Source organism: Xyrauchen texanus, chromosome 25 (assembly GCF_025860055.1).
Source record: "Xyrauchen texanus isolate HMW12.3.18 chromosome 25, RBS_HiC_50CHRs, whole genome shotgun sequence".
Taxonomy (NCBI): Eukaryota; Metazoa; Chordata; class Actinopteri; order Cypriniformes; family Catostomidae; genus Xyrauchen; species Xyrauchen texanus.
The window spans coordinates 31,964,645-31,985,103 of record NC_068300.1 but is presented as its reverse complement, the minus strand read 5'-3'; the positions used below and the strand labels follow the sequence as shown (position 1 = coordinate 31,985,103).

Below are 20,459 nucleotides of genomic sequence, written 5' to 3'. Positions count from 1 at the left end.
ACAAAGGCTTGATCACTATTCACTTGCATTGTATGGACCTACAGAGCTGAGATATTCTTCTAAAAATCTTCATTTGAGTATGAGTTTAAGTAAATGATGAGAGAATTTTCATTGCTGGGGTAACTATTCCTTTAAGTGTAAGGACTAAGTTATCCAATCTATTATGTCATATGTTCATTTATGGTCATGAATTGAGAGAAAAGAATGAATGTCACACTAAACACAATGATTTCACTTAGATTAAAATAAAGAAGTAGACAATCATTATGCTCACTGGAATGTTGTTTCATTTGATTGCAAATTTCTTCTTGATCTTTTGACATTTCGGAAATGACCACTATTACAGACTCGATCATATATTTATAATAATTAATATTAAAAGTTAAATATATAATATTGGGAAAAACTGACTGAATATACTACTCTCATTCTTTTATGTTGTAAAAACAAATAATATTAAGTGTAATTTTCATCTCCCTAACTGTGTTTTGTTCATGTTTCATTTATGTTCTTTGTATGTTCCTTTTTAAATAATTCTTGTTAGTTTAAAAATATGAATGAATCTGTATGATACTGTACGTTATCCTTTGTTTGTGAGTTGTATGTACTGTTTGTGAAGTTATTTGATTTTGCTCTGCCCAACAATAACAATTAAAAATAAGTTATAATAAGTTATAAAACCGAAAGAACTCATGTCATTTGACGCATTTCAGATAAAAGTTTTTAAATGGGATTTCTTGCCACTGTGGTTGATTAGCTGTCACCAGTCACTGCTTAGACATCACAAATGTTACAAACAACAGCTTTCAATTTACACCTTTGGTATTTCCATTTATTCAATGTTCCCTTTTCAACACTGATCAAATCTCCAGAAACAAATGAATGGCAGCATTAGAAATGACTTTATTACTTGGAAACTCTGTTTTGGTGACCCCTAGATGGTGAGACCCTGCAGAAATTGCAATGACATGAGGAATGGCACAACATTATGATATATAATGTTCCATTAGGGAGAGAATTCAGTGCACACAGTTCTGGAAGTTGGCTGAGAATGTATTAGAGGATGTGGCCTGCCAAAACTATTCCTCAGAGAGATCAGAGTAAGGACATGAGGATCTATGGTTCTTTAGAACTTTTTCAGGCAGCTTCATAAAAGATTTGCTTTGACTTTACTAAGAAGGAATTTCACCACTAATATCATGCTGTCCTTGTTGTTTTAGCACTATTCACTAAAGGGATTATGTAAATCAGGTAAAAGAGTTAACACGGCTAAAAATTTTGCAATATGCAAGGCGCAATTCCTGGTCTTGCAGGCTGGTTCTGGGTGCTAGGTTTCTCAAATAAGGGATGATTCCGATAAAAGCGAAACATTTGGCAGCTTCATCAGTCATGTCATAAATACTGTAAGGAGCCTTAAGGAGCTATTTCTTCTTCATCTAACAATTCAAATTATTTTTGTTGGTGTTAACCTAAACTAGGTTAACTGATGTTACAGTTCACCAATTTTAGGTTACAATTTTTGCATTGTATGTCATAATAACAGTGTGGCGTGTGTCTCTCTCGTTCCCGCCTCCTTGCCCATCCTTATACTGTTACTGTGGTGCCGAAACCTGGGAGGGAGGAGGGATGCGCCGTCGTGGAGTCCTCGCCACTGTTGTCCACAAGGGGAGCAGCCGCGGCCGTTTGCCTGGGGACGGAGGGGTCGATGCCGGCTGCAAGTGCTGGAGGAACCGCTGCCATCAGCCGAAGAAGGAAAGGAGCCAGGGGCCAGAGGACTTGCTGCCGTCCGCTGGGGGAGGAGCGAGCTGGCATCCGCCAGAGGAGTGGTTGAGGACCAGGCGACAGCGTGTCCGGAAGCCGGCGAGCAAGTTCTTGTCTCTCCTCTGGCTCTCTTGTGTCTCCGCTCGGCCTTTCCCTCTCCACACGCCTCCCCCAGGTTCACAGGAGGCGGGGTGGACCACCAGCAGACAGAATGGCCGGAAAGGCAGCGTCTCCCCTCCAGAGGTGGGGAGCTAGTTAGTCAGACCGGTGGCACCCAAGCCTGAATCAGGTGGGGGAAGAATGTGACAAGGAGGAGGGCGTGGCCGAGCCATAATGTTGCACGACAGGCACTGAATCATTGGGAGAGTGAGATAAAGGGGAGCCGGAGTTGCCAGAGAGAGAAAGAGAGAGAGACAGAGCGAGAGAGACGCACGCCGCTACGTTGCATGTGCGTCCTTATATTTATGTTAGTTTTATGTTGAGTTTCTGATTAAACTTTGCGTTGACTGTTCAGCAGGTTTCCGCCTCATCCTTGCCCATCCTTACACTGTTACATTAGAGTTGTTTTGTACCTGTGATGGCGTGGTGAGAGAAGGCCTCCACGTAGGTCAAGTAGTTGTGTGGGCAGTGTTTCTTCAGCCACTTGCACACATCCTGCTGTGTCCACAGCACCACGGGTTTGCATAAACTGGAGAGCGTTGGGCTGGTGTGGTACACAGTGAAGGCCTCACCTGACTGGATCTGTGGAGACAGGGAGACATTTTTCATCACCATCTCCACTGAAACCAGTATAACAATTATGTAAATATATGAAAATAACTTTTTTGTAAATGTAGCAAAGATCATTCACCGCAAAACTTCCCTTCCTCAAAAAACAATTGAAATCAAAGTAGAACACAGATAGATTTGTAGGCAGGGAAAGGAATTATAGAATGGGGAATAACTTTTGCATTTCTGTCTTCAGGGTCTGTCTTCAAACATTGCTAATTAAAACAATAAAACAAGCACTGCATGCTGCGGTGTAAACAATGCTCTTCTAATTACACGCACATATTGTTCTGACTGCCACAATGAGCAAAAAGATTCCTGATAACACACTTTAATGGCTCTCTGTTGCAAATATTTTCGAAGGAGGAACAGCAATTAAAATCTTTTACTAGGGTATATTACGCTAACGAGAGAACATGATGAAATGCAGCACTAGTTTATGTAAACTACGCAAGTAAATTATCTCAGCTATAACACCTCCTGGGGCTGCTCTTAGCTTGTATCAGATGGAGTATACATGGTGAACAGCTGCAGATCACATTTACAGCATCTGACCGCCATTAATCAACTCATGTTGACGGAGAATCATTTTCACCAAAGAAACAGAGAGAAAGAGACAGACTCTCAGCTTGGTACCAGACAGAAAGAGAGACAGTGATTCTGTCTGACATGAAACTCATTGTATTTTATGCTCTGTTTGTTTTATGTTTCAAAAAGAGTGAGCGAGTGAGTGAAAGCTATCATAAAATGGGATTAATGTAGATGGCTCAACATACAAGAGTACACCTGAGGGAGAAGCTTACTGTAGGCAAATAGAGAGATACAGTGCTGAATACAAGCTCTGTTCCAAAACCTATAGTGAGCTGCCTAGGTACCTACTGTTTACAAAGGCAGCTACCTTCTAAGGCAGCATTCCAACCTTTATGAAACCTCATAAATGACCAATCTGGAAAGCTTGGCACAGGCAGCATCTCCGGAAGCAACACAAAAATCTCTGCATGGGGACATGACACACAACTGATTTCAACAAAGTTTGATGTTAATATGTTGCTAAGCTAATGTCACGATACACTAATAAGCTTCAAAAATACATAGCACACACACAAATATTAGGGAAAATATTTCATTTTATTTATGCTGAACCTACGTTAAGTATATATGTTCGTCTAAATGTACTGGTTTCATTCAAGTCACAAAATATTATTTAAAATCAATTAATTTTGAATTTTTTCTATTTTTTTTTACTATTTTCCTCCCCAATTTGAAATGCCCAATTCCCAATGCGCTCTAATGACTCGCCTCAATCCTGGTGGCGGAGGACGAATCTCAGTTGCCTCCGTGTCTGAGACGGTCCGTACATCTTATAACGTGGCTTGTTGAGCGCGTTTTTTTCTTCACTTTTGTCACCCTTGTGCTTCCATAGTTTTCTTGTTAGCGTTCGTGTTCTCCGTTCATTGTTTTCACCTGCCCTCGTTAATTTGCCATTGGTTTCTGTTCATCACCTTGTTACCTTGTTTGAGTTCTGTTTGTTCATTGGCCCCTTTTTCCCTTGTTCATGTATTTAACCCTGTCTGTTTGTTCAGTCTCTGTCGGTCGTTGTTTGTTTGTGAATGGATCGTTTCATGTTTGCTGTTCTTGCCCGCTGATGTTGATGTCGTGTTCGTCCGAGGTTCCCTTTCCCCTTCATGGATGTTCGTCAACTTGTGTTTACCTGTGTGTAACGTTGTGTTTTGGAATTCACTTTTCCCATCGTGGACTTTTGATTTGTTCCAGAGCTTGTGTTTATTTATTGTTGCAATAAAGCCGCGTTTGGATCCCACCTTCTGTCTGCCTTCTCCTGAGTTCCCACATCGTGACAATATGCAACACATAATTTAAATTCATATAAACCCACTGTATACTGTTCAGGACACTCTAAGGGTTAAACTTCTGATGCACAGAGTCACGTGACCAAACACCATGGCGTTGATATCCGTGAACTGCTTCTATGGGCGCAGCACCAACAAAAGTGCCTCTGGTAAGAAACATCTTCAAATTTCTTCACTGAAACCTCTTTGGTTGTAAAGAGAAGCATGTCTAGTTTCATTTGATTTGCTGCTTTAAATATTTTGTTAATTTTTCATACTTTGGCACACTGATAAACATGAAGTACTCGGATGAGTGCTGTGGAGCGGTTTTCTGACAGACGTTCCATAAACATGTAAGTTATTTTAAATAACTTTTCACAGTAACAAATCTATGGGACATTTCACTTCATTTTAATCTAAATGTTGTTATATTTTTGTTTGTTAACAATGTACAATAAGGTGCTATTCATTAACATTAGTAAATACATTCCTATTTATTTACTAAAAATTTTCACATTGAGAATAAATTTATTAATCCGAAAGCTGAACTATTTTTAGCTAGGATGAAAATAATTAGAAAATAATTTTCTATAGCTTGGTATTTTATTTAAAAAAAATATTTCACAACTTAGTCCCACTGTCCACATATGAGGACATACATTTCTTGTTTGGTGCTACTTGCTATAAATAAAAAATGCACACAGAATTCACAGAGTGGTCTCAGGAGTTTAAAATGCTGCCTTTGTAGGCAGTTTACTGGATTTAGGAACAGAGCAAGTGACAAAACATGAGAAGAACAAGGCAGGGATTCAAAGGACGGAATATAAACGAGAGACAAAAATAAAGTTATTTTAGCTGTGGTTTATATTGCTTTATAAGTAATGGGAGTCATATTTCAGATGGGAAATTAAAATGAGGTGTAAGATATGAGACAGAGAACAAACAGGATCTGGTGAGAGGTGCTTGCTTCCCTCGCCATAACTATCAACCTCTCCTCCATCCCTCTCGCCCTTTTTCCCAGCCATCCATCACTCTCTATCTCTTCCAAACCAGCCTGTGGGCAATAAACATCCACCCTTGAACCCGTGAGACCTGATTCTGTCCAGCCTGAAACAGACAGTCATTAATAATACACAGAGGACTGAATCTGTGGGGAGAGGGGCACAACAGTCTGGCCTGCCATTTTGTGAGATGAGTCTGAATACATTTTGTTGATAAATTAGGAAGAGTCATTATTGTTTTAGCAGAAATTCAGGGGCCAAGGTTGATTTTGGCTAATATTTACGTACCAAACGCTGATGATCAGGGCTTTTTATAGATCTTGAAGGGATGTTGAAAGCCGCTGGCACCCCTCATGATATAATACTGGGAGGGGACTTTAATTTATTGATGGATTCAGTCCTTGATCATAGTGAAGCAAAAGTGTGTAAGCCGCCTAGGGCAACACTGATGCTTTATAGAATGTGTAAAAATCTTGGTCTTTCAGATATTTGGCAACTTTTGAAACCATCTGGTAGGGACTATACATTTTTTTCATCAGTCCATAAGATCTTTTCTAGAATAGATTTTTTATATCTAAGTCCCTCATTTCATGAGGTGTTGATTGCTCAGTTGGAAACATCTTAGTCTCAGATCACACCCTGGTAAGTTTAGACGTGTTGCCACATATGGAGAAGGTTCTTAAGGCGGTTCTTAGGGGTCGGATCATACAGTAGGCCTCATACATCAAAAAATCCATGACATCAACGGCACTTCCTGTTGGGTTTTTTAGTCATTACAGCGGAAACAATACAAAATACTCATCATTTTGGGGCATACAGATAAGTGTAAGACATCATTAGAGACTATAAAGGGTTTACTTTTATTTGTATACACTCACAATAACAACAAAACCTTGTGCTTTTGTAAAATAAAGAAAATAAAAAGGTGCACACATATTTCTGAAACACGTCACAAATATTAACTGAAATTCTGTGAATACTTATCACAAAAACATGAAACATATGTCTAAAGAAAGCTTAAAATGTCTACTTTTAAATAAAACAATTAAAATTGAAAACAAATATTCTCCTGCGATGTAATCTGTATGAAACTAAGCAATGTACAATTTCTCCTGGCTCAGCTAATTATCCCTAATGTGATCACACCCACAGGCAGAGGGTGCTATTCATTCGGTAATGTGCTGAGGCGATCAATGCAAATGGTAAACGACCCTGACTGTGCCTTAAAAATATCAAGTTTGTTCACTTTTCTGCACTTTTGGAAGATGGCATGATACACAGATTAGGAAGAGTCCACATTTTCCTCAGAAGAAGAGCGGTACTCCAATGGACGTTTGCATTTTGAAGAGAGACTTGATCCAGCCAAGTATATAATTTCGGATGAGTAAGTCATTGTGGAGCAATGTTAGTTGACATGCTATTTTATATAAACATGTACATATTTTACTAGTGGGACTGTTTCCAGACTTGCCAGCCATGATTCAGAGTATTGAAATTTGAAATATGTCCTAATAGGCAAGTTTTAGTTACATTTAAATGCTGTTTTGGCTAAAGCAGGCATTTAAATTGTATGCTGTATGATATAAATATGACATGTAACATTATATAAAAATAATATGAATGTTTAGATTATATTTTAACTAGTGTTTATGCTGCCTCATTATCATCAACGAAGCTTGTAAATGTGTAAATGTGCCAAATATGATGTAAATATGCCCATATTAGAAAAGAAGCATCTTATAATGATTTCTGAAGGATCATGTGACACTGAAGACTGCAGTAATGATGCTGAAAATTCAGCTTTGATCACAAATGGCATTTTACAATATATTCAAAAAGAAAATGTTCTTTTAAATTGTAAAGAAGCGAGCAGAAGAGACTTATTTTAAATGGCAGTGTAGGTCTAAATTAAGTAAAGTCTTTATGTAAAGAAAATGTATAGTCAGATTAATTATTTTAACTTAAAACTTGATTTTGATCATTAAGTCTCCTCACATTCATTCTCTTTCAGTCACATTCCTCATTGATAGGCCCAGGGGAGGGCTCTTTGTCTCCTCAGGTGTGAATTACATGAATTACAATATTCATGATAGTTCACGCCTCCTCGCATATGACTAAAAATGTGTTACAAAAGTTAAATGACTAAATAGTTTTGTATGAATGAGTGATCAGGATGGTTTTCACAGCATTTTGTAGCAAAAACTCTAGGCTACAAGATCAAGTTCTCAAAAGTCTTGTGGACAAATGTTTAGTATGTGTTATATGGCCTTATTTCAATGACTTAACATTTTTGTTTTTTTTAAAAACCATGCATAAACGTTATTTTCTAAAAATACAAACATGTACACACATGTTGCTCACATATTATTGTAGCCCAGTTTGTGCTGAATACAGTGTTATCAGACATTAGCCATTATTATGTATTTAAGCAACTGAAAAAAGCACAAATGTCAAGGCATTTCTACTATTCGCTCAGTGAAATCTGCTGGTGGTGAAATATTTACCTCAGCCATTGATATTAATAATGCTTTTAAATAGCTCAATATTGATCATTATAGTTCCCCGTCTTCATCTACAGATATTAGAAACTTTGTGGAACTTGTAGAACTCCCTAAATTGATGACTGAGCAAAAAAAAATATCTTGATTCTAAGATAACTTTGGAGGAGCTTGACAAGTTAATTAAAGCCCTGCCTACAGGCAAGGCTCCAGGGCCAGATGGCTTTGCCGCTGATCTTATGCTACAGAACTGGCTCCACTTTTGTTAGAAGTTTACTAGGAACCATTAATGAATGGAAAGATTCCGCTAACCATGACACAAGCCCAGATCAGTCTGATCCTTAAAAAGGACAAAAATCCAAACAAATTTCCCTGATCCAGTTAGACGTTAAAATATGGTCAAAGATCTAGGCTAATCGATTAAGCTATGACATCTCTCATACATATAGATCAGGTGGGGTTTGTTCTGGGCCGCAGCTCTTCTGATAACATTAGGAGTTTCATCAATATTATGTGGTCAGTGGCAAATGATCAGACTCCAGTTGCTGCCATCTTACTTGATGCCAAAAAGGCATTTGATATGGTAGAATGGGATTATCTTTATAAGATTTTAGAAATGTATGGGTTTTGAGTACGTTTATTGGATGGATTAAGGTACTTTATAGACATCCGGTAGCGGTGGTACAAACAAATGGATTAATTTCAGATTATTTTACTCTGGATAGGGCACCTGGCAAGGTTGCCCTCTTTCCCCACTATTGTTCTGTCTTGCCCTGGAACCATTAGCAGCTGCAATAAGAAAGGAAGTTGATTTTCCAGGGGTGATGGCGGGATGTATGGCGCATAAGCTTTTGCTTTACGCAGATTATATTTTATTATTCATCTCTGACCCTACTAGATTTATGCCTGGCCTCCACAGAATTATTCATTCCTTTTCTAATTTCTCAGGATACAGAATTAATTGGTAAAAATCCGAAGCTTTGGATCTGACAGTATACTGCACAGTAACTGCTTTCCAGCCGGGTGCCTTCCAGTGGCCCTAACAAGGCATTTAGTATTTGGGTATTTTATTCCCAGCAAATTTGTCTGATTAAATTAGAGTTAATAAAAAGTTTTTCGAGCGATATAAACAGGTGGGCTCCTTTACATTTATCGATGATTGGGAAGGTTATTGTTATTAAAATGAATTGTATTCCAAAATTCATATACCTGCTACAGTCACTCCCTGTAGATGTCCCTCTCTCTTATTTCAAGTAATTTGAGATCATAGCAAAGTCTTTCATTTGGAATGGTAAGCATCCTAGATAACATTTCAGTCAACTGCATAGGCCGATTGACATAGGTGCGTAAGGCCTACCCAAGATTTTGTTTTATTATTATGCGTTCGTTCATCAGAAAGAGCCCCTCCCTGGTTTTGTATTGAACAGGAAGTTTCTCCTGTATTACGCCATTGCAAAGCCTTTCTATCAAACTAACCAGAGAAGTTAAATTACACGCCGTTATCTTGCATTTGCACTCGGTATGGACAAAAGTGTCCAAAATATTTAATTTGGATATTTATCTAAATGTTGCCTCGAGCTTATGGCTGAACGCTAAACTACGTATTAATAAGTCCAATTTCTGCTGGTCAGAGTGGGTTGTGTGTGGGATTACTACACTCGGTGACCTATATGAGAGTAGTGTATTGAGGTAATTTGGTTCAACATTTTGGGATCCCAAGATCACAGTTTTTTAGGTATCTACAGCTGCTCCACTTGCTCTAAACTATTTTTGGGAATAGCATTCACCCCCCTAAAGCGGCAGCACCATGAGAGTGATGATTACTGCTTTTGAAAAAGGTCAGGAGGCATCAGTGTATTACTCCCTGTTAATTCAGTGTCTGGGGATGGAACCTTGACCACTCAAGAGATTATGGGAGAAAGATTTAAACCTGGAATTGGAGGAGGGAGAGTGGGCTGGGATTCTTAAAAATGTCAAGACTACAGGTAAAAGTGTAATTCATAATTGTTTTTCAGTTGTCTCCACAGAATGATTATACTATAGATTTGATACATTAATAGGTTTCTGATTTAATGCTCTCAGTCTGTAAATTAAAATGAGCAATTTCTCATCTTAATTTTGTGTTCAGATTTAAAGGGCGAATTATGTTATCCAGAAAAAAGCAATGAATGTTTTTCTCTTTTTCAGTGTTGTTGCTTTATTAATATTCCCTACAATTTTACATGTATGAATCATATGCAATCTGACTGCAAAGGTCTATTGTTATTTATATAATAATTATTATATTAGTAGATACAATGTGCCCCATTTGTTTTTCTTTGATATTTTTAAAGCATTATAAAGTGAATCTGGACTTTATATGCGTCAATCGATCATGTCTTGTGTCGGAAGATGTGTTCCGCAACCACTAATCTAGAGTCAGTTTTTTACGTTTCACTTCTCGTTAAGGTGTGGATATGAATTTGGGAAATTGACCAGCAGTTATGTGCACTTTATCCCGAAGCAGAAATCGAAAGCAACAGGTTAAGTGAAATTTAATTCCGTTATGAAATTCTCTATGCGAGAGTGGAAATCTTTACTAATCAAATGCTCAATTGTACAATGGAGGAATGAAAGCAGAATGCTCCGCCTGGAAATGTGGACACACTGATCTGCAAGATCATACATGTTTATTGGTTTTGATGCAGGGTTTTTTTGTGTGTGTTTGCCAGGATTCAAGGACAAATGCTTTGCCAATATACAGTATTATTAAGCTTACACATCTGTTGAGGTTGCTCTAACATTCGCAACCCTGCAGAAACGGGCCTGCATCTAGCTGGCAGCTGCACTGACATGATGGCAAAACAACAAGATACATTACTTATCTATTAGCCTAATTTATTATCGAATAGAAGTGTAGCCTACTAGCTCACCTTTTGCTGCACTACATCATGTTGCACATCCTCATGCTCTCTGACAATGTGACGTGTACGATTCCAAAAGGAATCTTTGCTCATTTTAACAGGCTCTCCACACTCCCTTTCGATTTTCTCATTATTAGCTTTGATTTATACTTTACATTTTTTTAGGCTATAAGGTTTGCAACTTCACTAAAACAATGTTTGAGCTCCATAAACTCAGGCCTATTGCTTTTTTCGCAGATTCCCAAACCAGCATGTCACGAAACGCATTCTGGGTTGAGTGAGCTGTACTGAGCAGCCTGAGCGAGCAGAGCGGAATCTTCAAAATGGCGCTCTCCGCTCAGGTGGAATTATCACCGCTCCAATCAACTCTCACATGCTCTGTTTTCGCCGATGGGGTGGTAATTGACATGGAAAACAGACACACAGAGAGTTGGGTCTTGATCGCTAGACAGTTCATTTTAAGGGGCTGGAGATCCTTTCAGGAGTGGTGCTCAGAGATCAGAAGGGTGGCGGCCTTTGAGGAGCGGTCATTTAGTAGAATAGGGAAGTTCAATGGGTTTGTGGAGAAATGGGGCAGGTATATATAATTTATGGATGGGTGATTCTTTTTAATATATTCTTTATTTATTTATTTATATTTTATTTATGAATTATTGTATTTATTTATTCATCAACAACTGGGATGTTGTTGGGGCCAGGGTGGGGTTGGGGAATAGGAGGGGGAGGGGTAATAGTGGGGGTTAAGATTGATTCTGTGTATATATGTTTTGCTTTTCTGTGTTTATTTATGAGAATCAATAAAAATTGTTAATCTGAAAGATACTGAATTAAAAAAATGTGGATGTTAAAATATATTCTAAAAAATAAGAATCAAGACTTGTAAACAAAAGGTGCATCCAAAACTGCATTCTGCACTATTATTCGCCTTTTTGCAAATAGTAGTGCAAATAGTTTGTAAACACTGAAAATGCAACAAAAAGAAGAGTACTATGAATACCTGGATGATGCACTTCTTCACGCATCAAAACAGAGTGAGGAATATTGGACACTTGATGCACTCAGAGCTCCCGGCTTGCCATTTGTAGCGAAAGGGGCGGAGTTACCTGGTTTTGTCGCGGGTCTGACAAAACAATTCTAAATAATAGAGAATGTGGCAACTAGTAAAACTTCAGTGAAGACAACAATTTATAAATAAATGAGTTGAATGCTTTACAATCACTGCAAACTGTGTGAAAATCACAATTGTGAAAATTCATTATTTGAGATATAAGTGTTGAACTAAGTTTGGCTAACACATTAAAGCTAGTGGCAACATATCACGTGCATTTGAAATGTCAGCTATTAAACACAGAATGTTTTAGAGTAGTAAAAAAGTGTTCCATTTGGGATGATATTACACTTTGAAAATTCATACACTACGTAGCTGAGTGCATAATGCATGCATAATGTATTATTAACTGGACTTTTTCACCACAGGCTTCACTATGTAACAATACATCTTTTGAATACTGCAATGCAACCCACAAAATTACATGTTGTTGTCATCTATCGCCCCCCAGGTCAGCTGACAAGCTTTCTTGAGGAATTGGATGTTCTGCTGTCCTCCTTGCCAGAGGATGGCAGTCCACTTGTGGTTCTTGGTGATTTCAACATACACCAAGACAAACCCCAGGCCATTGAACTGAATACTCTTCTGGCCTCATTTGACTTGGAAAGACTACACACCACAGCAACTCACAGGTCGGGCAACCAGCTGGACCTCATTTTTACACGTAACTTTACCACCTCTAATATTCTTGTTGCACCTTTACATGTCTCTGATCACTACTTTGTTCAATTCAACATGATTCTCCCATCCATTGTAAAACCGACCCCACCTTTGGTTTCCTTTTGCCGTAACCTCCGTTCCCTCTCACCCTCTCGCCTTTCCACTGATGTCTCTGCCTCTCTTCCCACAATAAATGTATTTTCCATGCTTGATGTAAACACTGCCACAGACACACTTAGCTCTACTTTAACAACCTGTCTAGACAACATCTGTCCTCTCTCCTCTAGACCAGCACGGACTACACCACCCAGCCCCTGGCTGTCTGACGTCCTTCGTGAACATCTGACTGATCTCAGGGCAGCTGAGAGGAGATGGCGGAAATCTAAAGATCCAGCTGATCTAGGTAAATATCAGCTTCTGCTTGCAACTTTTTCAAATAACGTTAAAACTGCAAAAACTTCATATTACCAGACCAAGATCAACAGCACCACAGACACTTGTAGCTTGTTTATAACATTTAACACACTTCTCTGCCCTTCTCCAGGCCATCTCTCCGTCCATCCTACCGGCACTTACACACATAATTAACACATCCCTTCTTGCAGGCACTTTTTCCACTACATTTAAGCAGGCTCGAGTAACCCCACTGCTGAAAAAACCTGCACTTAACCCACACAGATAGAACACTACAGACCAGTCTCTCTCATCCCAGTCATGGCAAAAACACTTGAAAGGGCAGTTTTCAATCAGATCTTCGCCTATCTGGATGACAATCAGTCAGGCTTCAAAAGTGGACACTCCACTGAGACTGCCCTGCTGTCTGTCATCGAGTCGCTGAGACAGGCGAAAGCTGAATCCAGATCATCCGTTCTGATTCTGCTGGACCTTTCTGCTGCCTTTGACAAAGTCAACCATCAGATCCTTCTCTCCACCCTCTCTAAACTGGGTATCACAGAAAGGTCCTTTGAGGTAGCATGGAGAGGGGAAGTATCCAAGCCACACCAGTTACTGGGGTACCTCAGGGATCAGTGCTTGGGCCACTTCTCTTCTCCATATACACAACATCACTGGGACCCATCATCCAGTCACATGGTTTCTCTTACCACTGCTACGCTGATGACACGCAACTCTACTTGTCTTTCCAGCCCAACGACACCACAGTGACCGCTCGAATCGCTGCCTGTCTGGCAGACATCTCAGCCTGGATGAAGGAACACCACCTTCAACTCAACCCTGCCAAGACCGAACTCCTTGTCTTTCCAGCCAACCCGGCTGTTGAACACAACATCACCGTGCAGCTGGGTCCAACTACAGTTTCGCCTTTCAAAACGGTCAGAAATCTAGGGGTAACCATTGATGATGAGCTAAATTTCACAGACCACATTTCAAAAACTGCAAGATCATGTAGATTTACACTCTACAATATCAGGAAGATAAGACCCTTCCTCTCTGTACATGCCACACAACTGCTCGTTCAGTCCCTTGTCATAACTAGACTGGACTACTGTAAAGCTCTCATTGCAGGCCTTCCTGCATGTGCTATTAGACCTCTCCAAATGATCCAGAATGCAGCAGCACGTCTGGTCTTTAATGAACCTAAAAGAGCACATGTTACACCACTCTTTGTCTCTCTCCACTGGCTGCCGGTTCATGCACGTATTAAATTCAAGGCCCTGATGCTGGCATATAAAACAGTCACTGGGTCTGCTCCAGCATACCTAAAAACATTTATGCAGAGCTACGTTCCCACCAGAAGCCTGCGGTCGGCTAAGGAATGTCGCCTTGTCGTACCAAAACAAAGAGGCACCAAAACACTTTCCCGGACTTTCAGTTTCATCATACCACGGTGGTGGAATGACCTTCCCAACTCAATCCGGGAAGCTAACTCACTCTCTATCTTCAAAAACGGCTAAAAACACATCTTTTCCAAAAGCACTTAACCGGTCACTAAAAAAAAAAAAAATAATAATAATTTACATTTCTTGTTGCACTTAAATCTGTTTTGTATACTATTCTGATGATAGTGAAACTTTGTAATATGGCACTTTTTGTACCACTGTCTCCCTAAGATGATTCGCTGATGTTCTTCCTCTTTTGTAAGTCGCTTTGGATAAAAGCGTCTGCCAAATGAATAAATGTAAATGTAAATGTAAGTGCATAGTGTATTGTGCGTCATTTGGGACACAGCTAAAGTTTGTGATGCACCATGTTTGTTTGTGGGCAGATTACGTAGTAAATTAGTTAGTTCTGTCAATATTTGGCATTCCAGTCAGTGGAAACCCAAGCAGATTCTAAGAAAGGGTCACAGATCATCCGATTGAGTACTGGTCGAGCATTGGTACTGACCAGCAACAGCACCATTATGGTGGAAGTCAGGGAGTTTATGAAGTGTAATTTGTCCATATGAGACACAGCTGAGCTCTACTGAGTCTATATAAAGTTCTACTGGATGGATTATTACACGTCTTCAGCCCATATTTTATCTAGTGCTCTTAATCATCTTCTGAACCTCTGCCATCAATTCTTAATCAGTGAGATTTATAGATTATTTATGTATCATCATCTCAATAACATCTTAGTTTTTCGTCACAATTTCACAATTGGTTCCTAGTTTCATCTTTATGTATCTTCATTCTACTCTTACATTTTTACTCTTTGTCTATGAATATCCATCCTGCCACCCCGCCCTTGTCTTCTAACTCTCCTTCAATCATTCATCTAAATCCCTCTCTCCCCTGATACCAACTCTTTTACTCTCTTCACCATCTTTCATTTCCAAATCTACCTCCCTGTTCACTCATTTATGTCTGTCTGTTTCTTTCTAGTGGTTTCTCCTCTTCATCCCTTCATTCTTCAGCTGGCATCTCTTCCTCATGTTCTAGTTTTACATGTCTGGTTTCAGCAATCTGAGCTGAAACAGGAATTAAACTTTAAGGTCACCACAGACGGGTGACATCTCTTTAAATTCCAGCCAGTCTCCTGTCTGCTGCCTTTGTTTTAGATACTGCTCTGCTCTTACAACCTCAGATACCAATTAGAGATCAGAATGAGTCTGAAGCAGAGCGAGTCTGTTTCCATCTATATGGGTGATGTCAAAATAAACATGTTTCGCTGCTTGTTTCAAACACGGTATTCTGCGTTGCAAGAAATGCATTCATTTCTGCCTGGTGTGAATCTGCCTGTCTCAATTCAGTTGAGTTCACTTCAGTTTAGTTCTGTAGAATTCAATTCCATTTAGCCTGATGTTTACCTGCCTGTTTCGATTCAGTTCAGTTCAATTTAGTTTATTTCATTTTAATAAAAATCTATTTAGTTTAGTTCAGATCAGTTCAGTTCAATTTATTTTTATTCAACTGAGTTCAGTTTAACAGCTGCATTTCAGCCTGATGTTTACATGTATGTCTCAGTTAAGTTCAGTTTAATTCAGTTTAGCCTCGGTAGAGTTATAGTCAGGTCCATAAATATTGGGAAATCGACACAATTCTAATCTTTTTGGCTCTATACACCACAACAATGGATTTGAAATTAAACAAACAAGATGTCCTTTAACTGCAGCCTTTCAGCTTTAATTTGAGGGTATTTACATCCAAATCAGGTGAACGGTGTAGGAATTACAACAGTTTGTATACGTGCCTCCCACTTTTTAAGGGACCAAAAGTAATGGGACAATTGGCTGCTCAGCTGTTCCATGGCCAGGTGTGTGTTATTCCCTCATTATCCCATTTACAAGGAGCAGATAAAAGGTCCAGAGTTCATTTCAAGTGTGCTATTTGCATTTGGAATCTGTTGCTGTCAACTCTCAATATGAGATCCAAAGAGCTGTCACTATCAGTGAAGCAAGCCATCATTAGGCTGAAAAATCAAAACAAACCCATCAGAGAGATAGCAAAAACATTAGGTGTGGCCAAATCAACTGTTTGGAACATTCTTAAAAAGAAAGAACGCACCGGTGAGCTCAGCAACACCAAAAGACCCGGAAGATCATGGAAAACAACTGTGGTGGATGACCGAAGAATTCTTTCCCTGGTGAAGAAAACACCCTTCACAACAGTTGGCCAGATCAAGAACACTCTCCAGGAGGTAGGTGTATGTGTGTCAAAGTCAACAATCAAGAGAAGACTTCACCAGAGTGAATACAGAGGGTTCACCACAAGATGTAAACCATTGGTGAGCCTCAAAAACAGGAAGGCCAGATTAGAGTTTGCCAAACAACATCTAAAAAAGCCTTCACAGTTCTGGAACAACATCCTATGGACAGATGAGACAAAGATCAACTTGTACCAGAGTGATGGGAAGAGAAGAGTATGGAGAAGGAAAGGAACTGCTCATGATCCAAAGCATACCACCTCATCAGTGAAGCATGGTGGTGGTAGTGTCATGGCGTGGGCATGTATGGCTGCCAATGGAACTGGTTCTCTTGTATTTATTGATGATGTGACTGCTGACAAAAGCAGCAGGATGAATTCTGAAGTGTTTCGGGCAATATTATCTGCTGATGAAACCCAGCGTCTGGTGATGTCTATGCGTTCCAGACTTCAGGCTGTAATTGAGTATTAAAATGTGAAATTTGATTTATGATTGTTAATCTGTCCCATTACTTTTGGTTCCTTAAAAAGTGGGAGGGATATATACAAACTGTTGTAATTCCTACACCGTTCACCTGATTTGGATGTAAATACCCTCAAATTAAAGCTGAAAGTCTGCAGTTAAAGCACATCTTGTTTGTTTCATTTCAAATCCATTGTGGTGGTGTATAGAGCCAAAATGATTAGAACTGTGTCGATGTCCCAATATTTATGGACCTGACTGTAAATTCAGTCCAGTTCAATTTAGTTCAGTTCAGTTCACATTTGTTCAGTTCAGTTTAAGTCAAATAAATGTAATTTCAATCAGTTCAGTTCAGTGTAGTTAGATTAATTGAGTTCAGTTCAATAAGTGCACTCATTTCAATCTGATGTTTACCTGTCTCAATTCATTTTAGTTCGAATTTAATTCAGGCCAGTTCAGTTAATTTCAGATCAGTTCAGTTCAGTTCAATTCATATTAGTTCAGATGAGTTTAGTTAAAGTTAATTCAATTTAGTTCAGATCAAGTTAGTTCAATTCAGTTTGATTCAATTGAGTTCAGTTCAATAACTGCATTCATTTGAGCCTGATGTTTACCGGTCTGCCTTCATGTTCAGTGCAGTTAACTCTAGTTAAATAAAATTAAGTTTAGTCCACTTCAGTTCCGTTGAAATACATTCAGTTTAGTTTAGATACATTTAGTTCGGTTCAAATGGTAAATGCTGTGAGATTACCGCAAGTACATTTGTTTAATATAATCTGTAGTCATTATCGCATCCTCTTAATCTGTGTTGTTCTTTCTTTAATTGTCCTTCTACCTCCTCTATCTAGTTATGTCACCCTTCAAACATAATCTTTCATACACCAAAAAGGTACACCACTTTTTGGTCAGAGAGAGCAGAGAGATGCTGTCTCTCCATCTCTCTAACTGGCTCCACTGCCACAATCCTCTGCTCAACTCCAGGAAAGCTTACAAGACTTAGAACTGTATGATCCCGCTCAGCCTGCTGAGAACTAAGTGATATGAGACTCCAAATGCTGGACTGCATTCGTTATGGGGTTCCAAACTCTGACCACAACATCTGTTCAGTTATCCACGGCCAAAAACCAACTCACCAAATCATCTTTGTGGACATATGGAATTTGTTCATTACTGTAATATTGACTGAGACTTGCATGTTGATCTGAAAACGATGAAGCCATTTTGCCTAATTACGGGCTGGCCAAGTTTGCCAACTTTTAGTAATCTGTGTGCTTTGGTAAATTGTTTTGTGCTGTTGATGGGGTCGGTAACCTTCACGGTAATGAGGAAACTAAACAAATCTGGAGGCCAATCTCCTCTGGCTGTCAACCTCAGGTACTCCCTTCACAGCTCTGCTTTAATGAACTAAACCCGCTGCATGCTAAACAATATCTGTCTTTGCACCATCTGTCAATGTTCCTGTGGATACAACAGACTCTCCTGTATTGAGTCTCTTTTTCTAATTCTCTAACATCTCTTTTCTCTCTATGCTATCATCAGTATCAGACTTTGCACTGACACCATTCATTCAGAAATAAACTTTACTGCAAGGTCAAGACTGCCGGGGAAATTCAATTTGGAATTCATCTGTGCCCACTGATAGCATTGTTTGCATATATGAATATAGCATCAATAGCATACACCGATCAGCCACAACATTAAAACCACCTGCCTAATACTGTGTAGGTCCACCTCGAGTCACCAAAACGGAGCCAAAAAGTATCTCAGAATATAATTCTGAGATGATATTCTTCTCACCAAAATTGTAAAGTGCGGTTATCTGAGTTACCACAGACTCATGCCAACAATCAAGCCATGGTCCAAATCACTGAGATTAAAATGTTTCCCCATTCTGATGTGATTGTGAACATTAACTGAAGCTCCTGACCCATATCTGCATGATTTTATGCCCTGCACTGTTGCCACACAATTGGCTTATTAGATAATCACATGGATGATTATTGGTGCCAGACGGGCTGGTTTGAGTATTTCTGTAACTGTTGATCTCCTGGGATTTTCACACACAACAGTCTCTACAATTTACTCTGAATGGTGCCAAAAACAAAGAACATCCAGTGAGGGTCAGTTCTGTGGATGGAAATGCCTTGTTGATGAGAGAGGTCAACAGAGAATGGCCAGACTGACAAACTGACAAAGTCTACATTAACTCAGATAACTGCTCTGTACAATTGTGGTGAGAAGAATATAATATCAGAATGTTATTCTGAGATGTGGGTTGGCACTATTTTGGTGACATGAGGGAGACCTAAACAATATTAGGCAGGTGGTTTTAATGTTGTGGCTGATTGGTGTATTTGCATGCACTGTCTGCATTGTTTTATCACCCAATTCACTAAAGGAATTATGCAATTCAGTGAAACTGTGTGTCTGGATATGTGGCTGGTTATAATGTGATTCTCCAACACATATGATGAATGACTGCTGCCATGATAACAAGAAAATGTACCAAACATAATTCCATAAAATGTGCTTACAGCCATCTTTCTGTGGGTGGAAAAAGCACAATGTTAAATGTGCCAGGAGCTGACATTTGTGAATCTGGCACATTCTATAAATAAGCAATATCACACAAACAAGAGTCAATTGCAGGCAAGTTAATAATTAATAATTAATAATCATTCTCCCTCTACATGCTTCCGTTAGGAAAGATCTTTGAGAGGCATGGCATACACTATCATCTGTATGCTGATGACTCTCAAATTTACTTTCCTATTAAACATGGGAATCACCACTCTTTTGAGTCTCTGCATAAATGCATGGCCGATGTGAAGTGTTGGCTGGCAAACAACTTTCTTCAATTAAATGAGGATAAGTCAGAGTTTATTGTTTTTGGTCAAAGGGATGTGACTTAAATTTAGAAAGAAATTTGTCACTGCTTCCAGGAAAAAACTTCCCTATGTAAAAAACCTGGGTGTTATATTCGACTCTGAGCTCAGGTTTGATCGACAAATAAATGCTGTGGTTAAAAATAGTTTTTTCCATCTTAGAACTATGGCAAGGTTGAAGCCCATCCTTTCTTTTGATGATTTGGAGAAGGTTGTACATGCCATTGTGTCCTCTCGATTGGACTATTGTAATGCTTTGTATCTGGGTGTGAGTCAGGCCTCTCTCTCTCACCTGCAGCTGGTCCAAAATTCAGCTGCTAGGCTTTTAACTGGAACCAGGAAAAGAAACCATATCACCCCAGTTTTGATTTCACTACATTGGTTACCGATCCAATACAGAATCAAGTACAAAGTGTTGATGTATGTGTTTAATGCTCTTCATGGTCTTGCACCTGAGTACATCTCTGCCTTAATAAGTTT

General features: G+C 39.2%; 1 protein-coding gene across 2 annotated transcripts in view; it reads right to left on the bottom strand.

The window, feature by feature from the left end:
- The window catches only part of LOC127618575 (sterile alpha motif domain-containing protein 10-like), a 111,101-nt gene that overhangs the window by 29,686 nt on the left and 60,956 nt on the right, over positions 1–20,459 (bottom strand). For both annotated transcript variants that reach the window (XM_052091119.1, XM_052091118.1), the window contains exon 3: positions 2,334–2,502. In XM_052091119.1, coding sequence (XP_051947079.1) covers positions 2,334–2,502 — 169 coding nt within the window. The remainder of the gene's footprint in view (positions 1–2,333; positions 2,503–20,459) is intronic.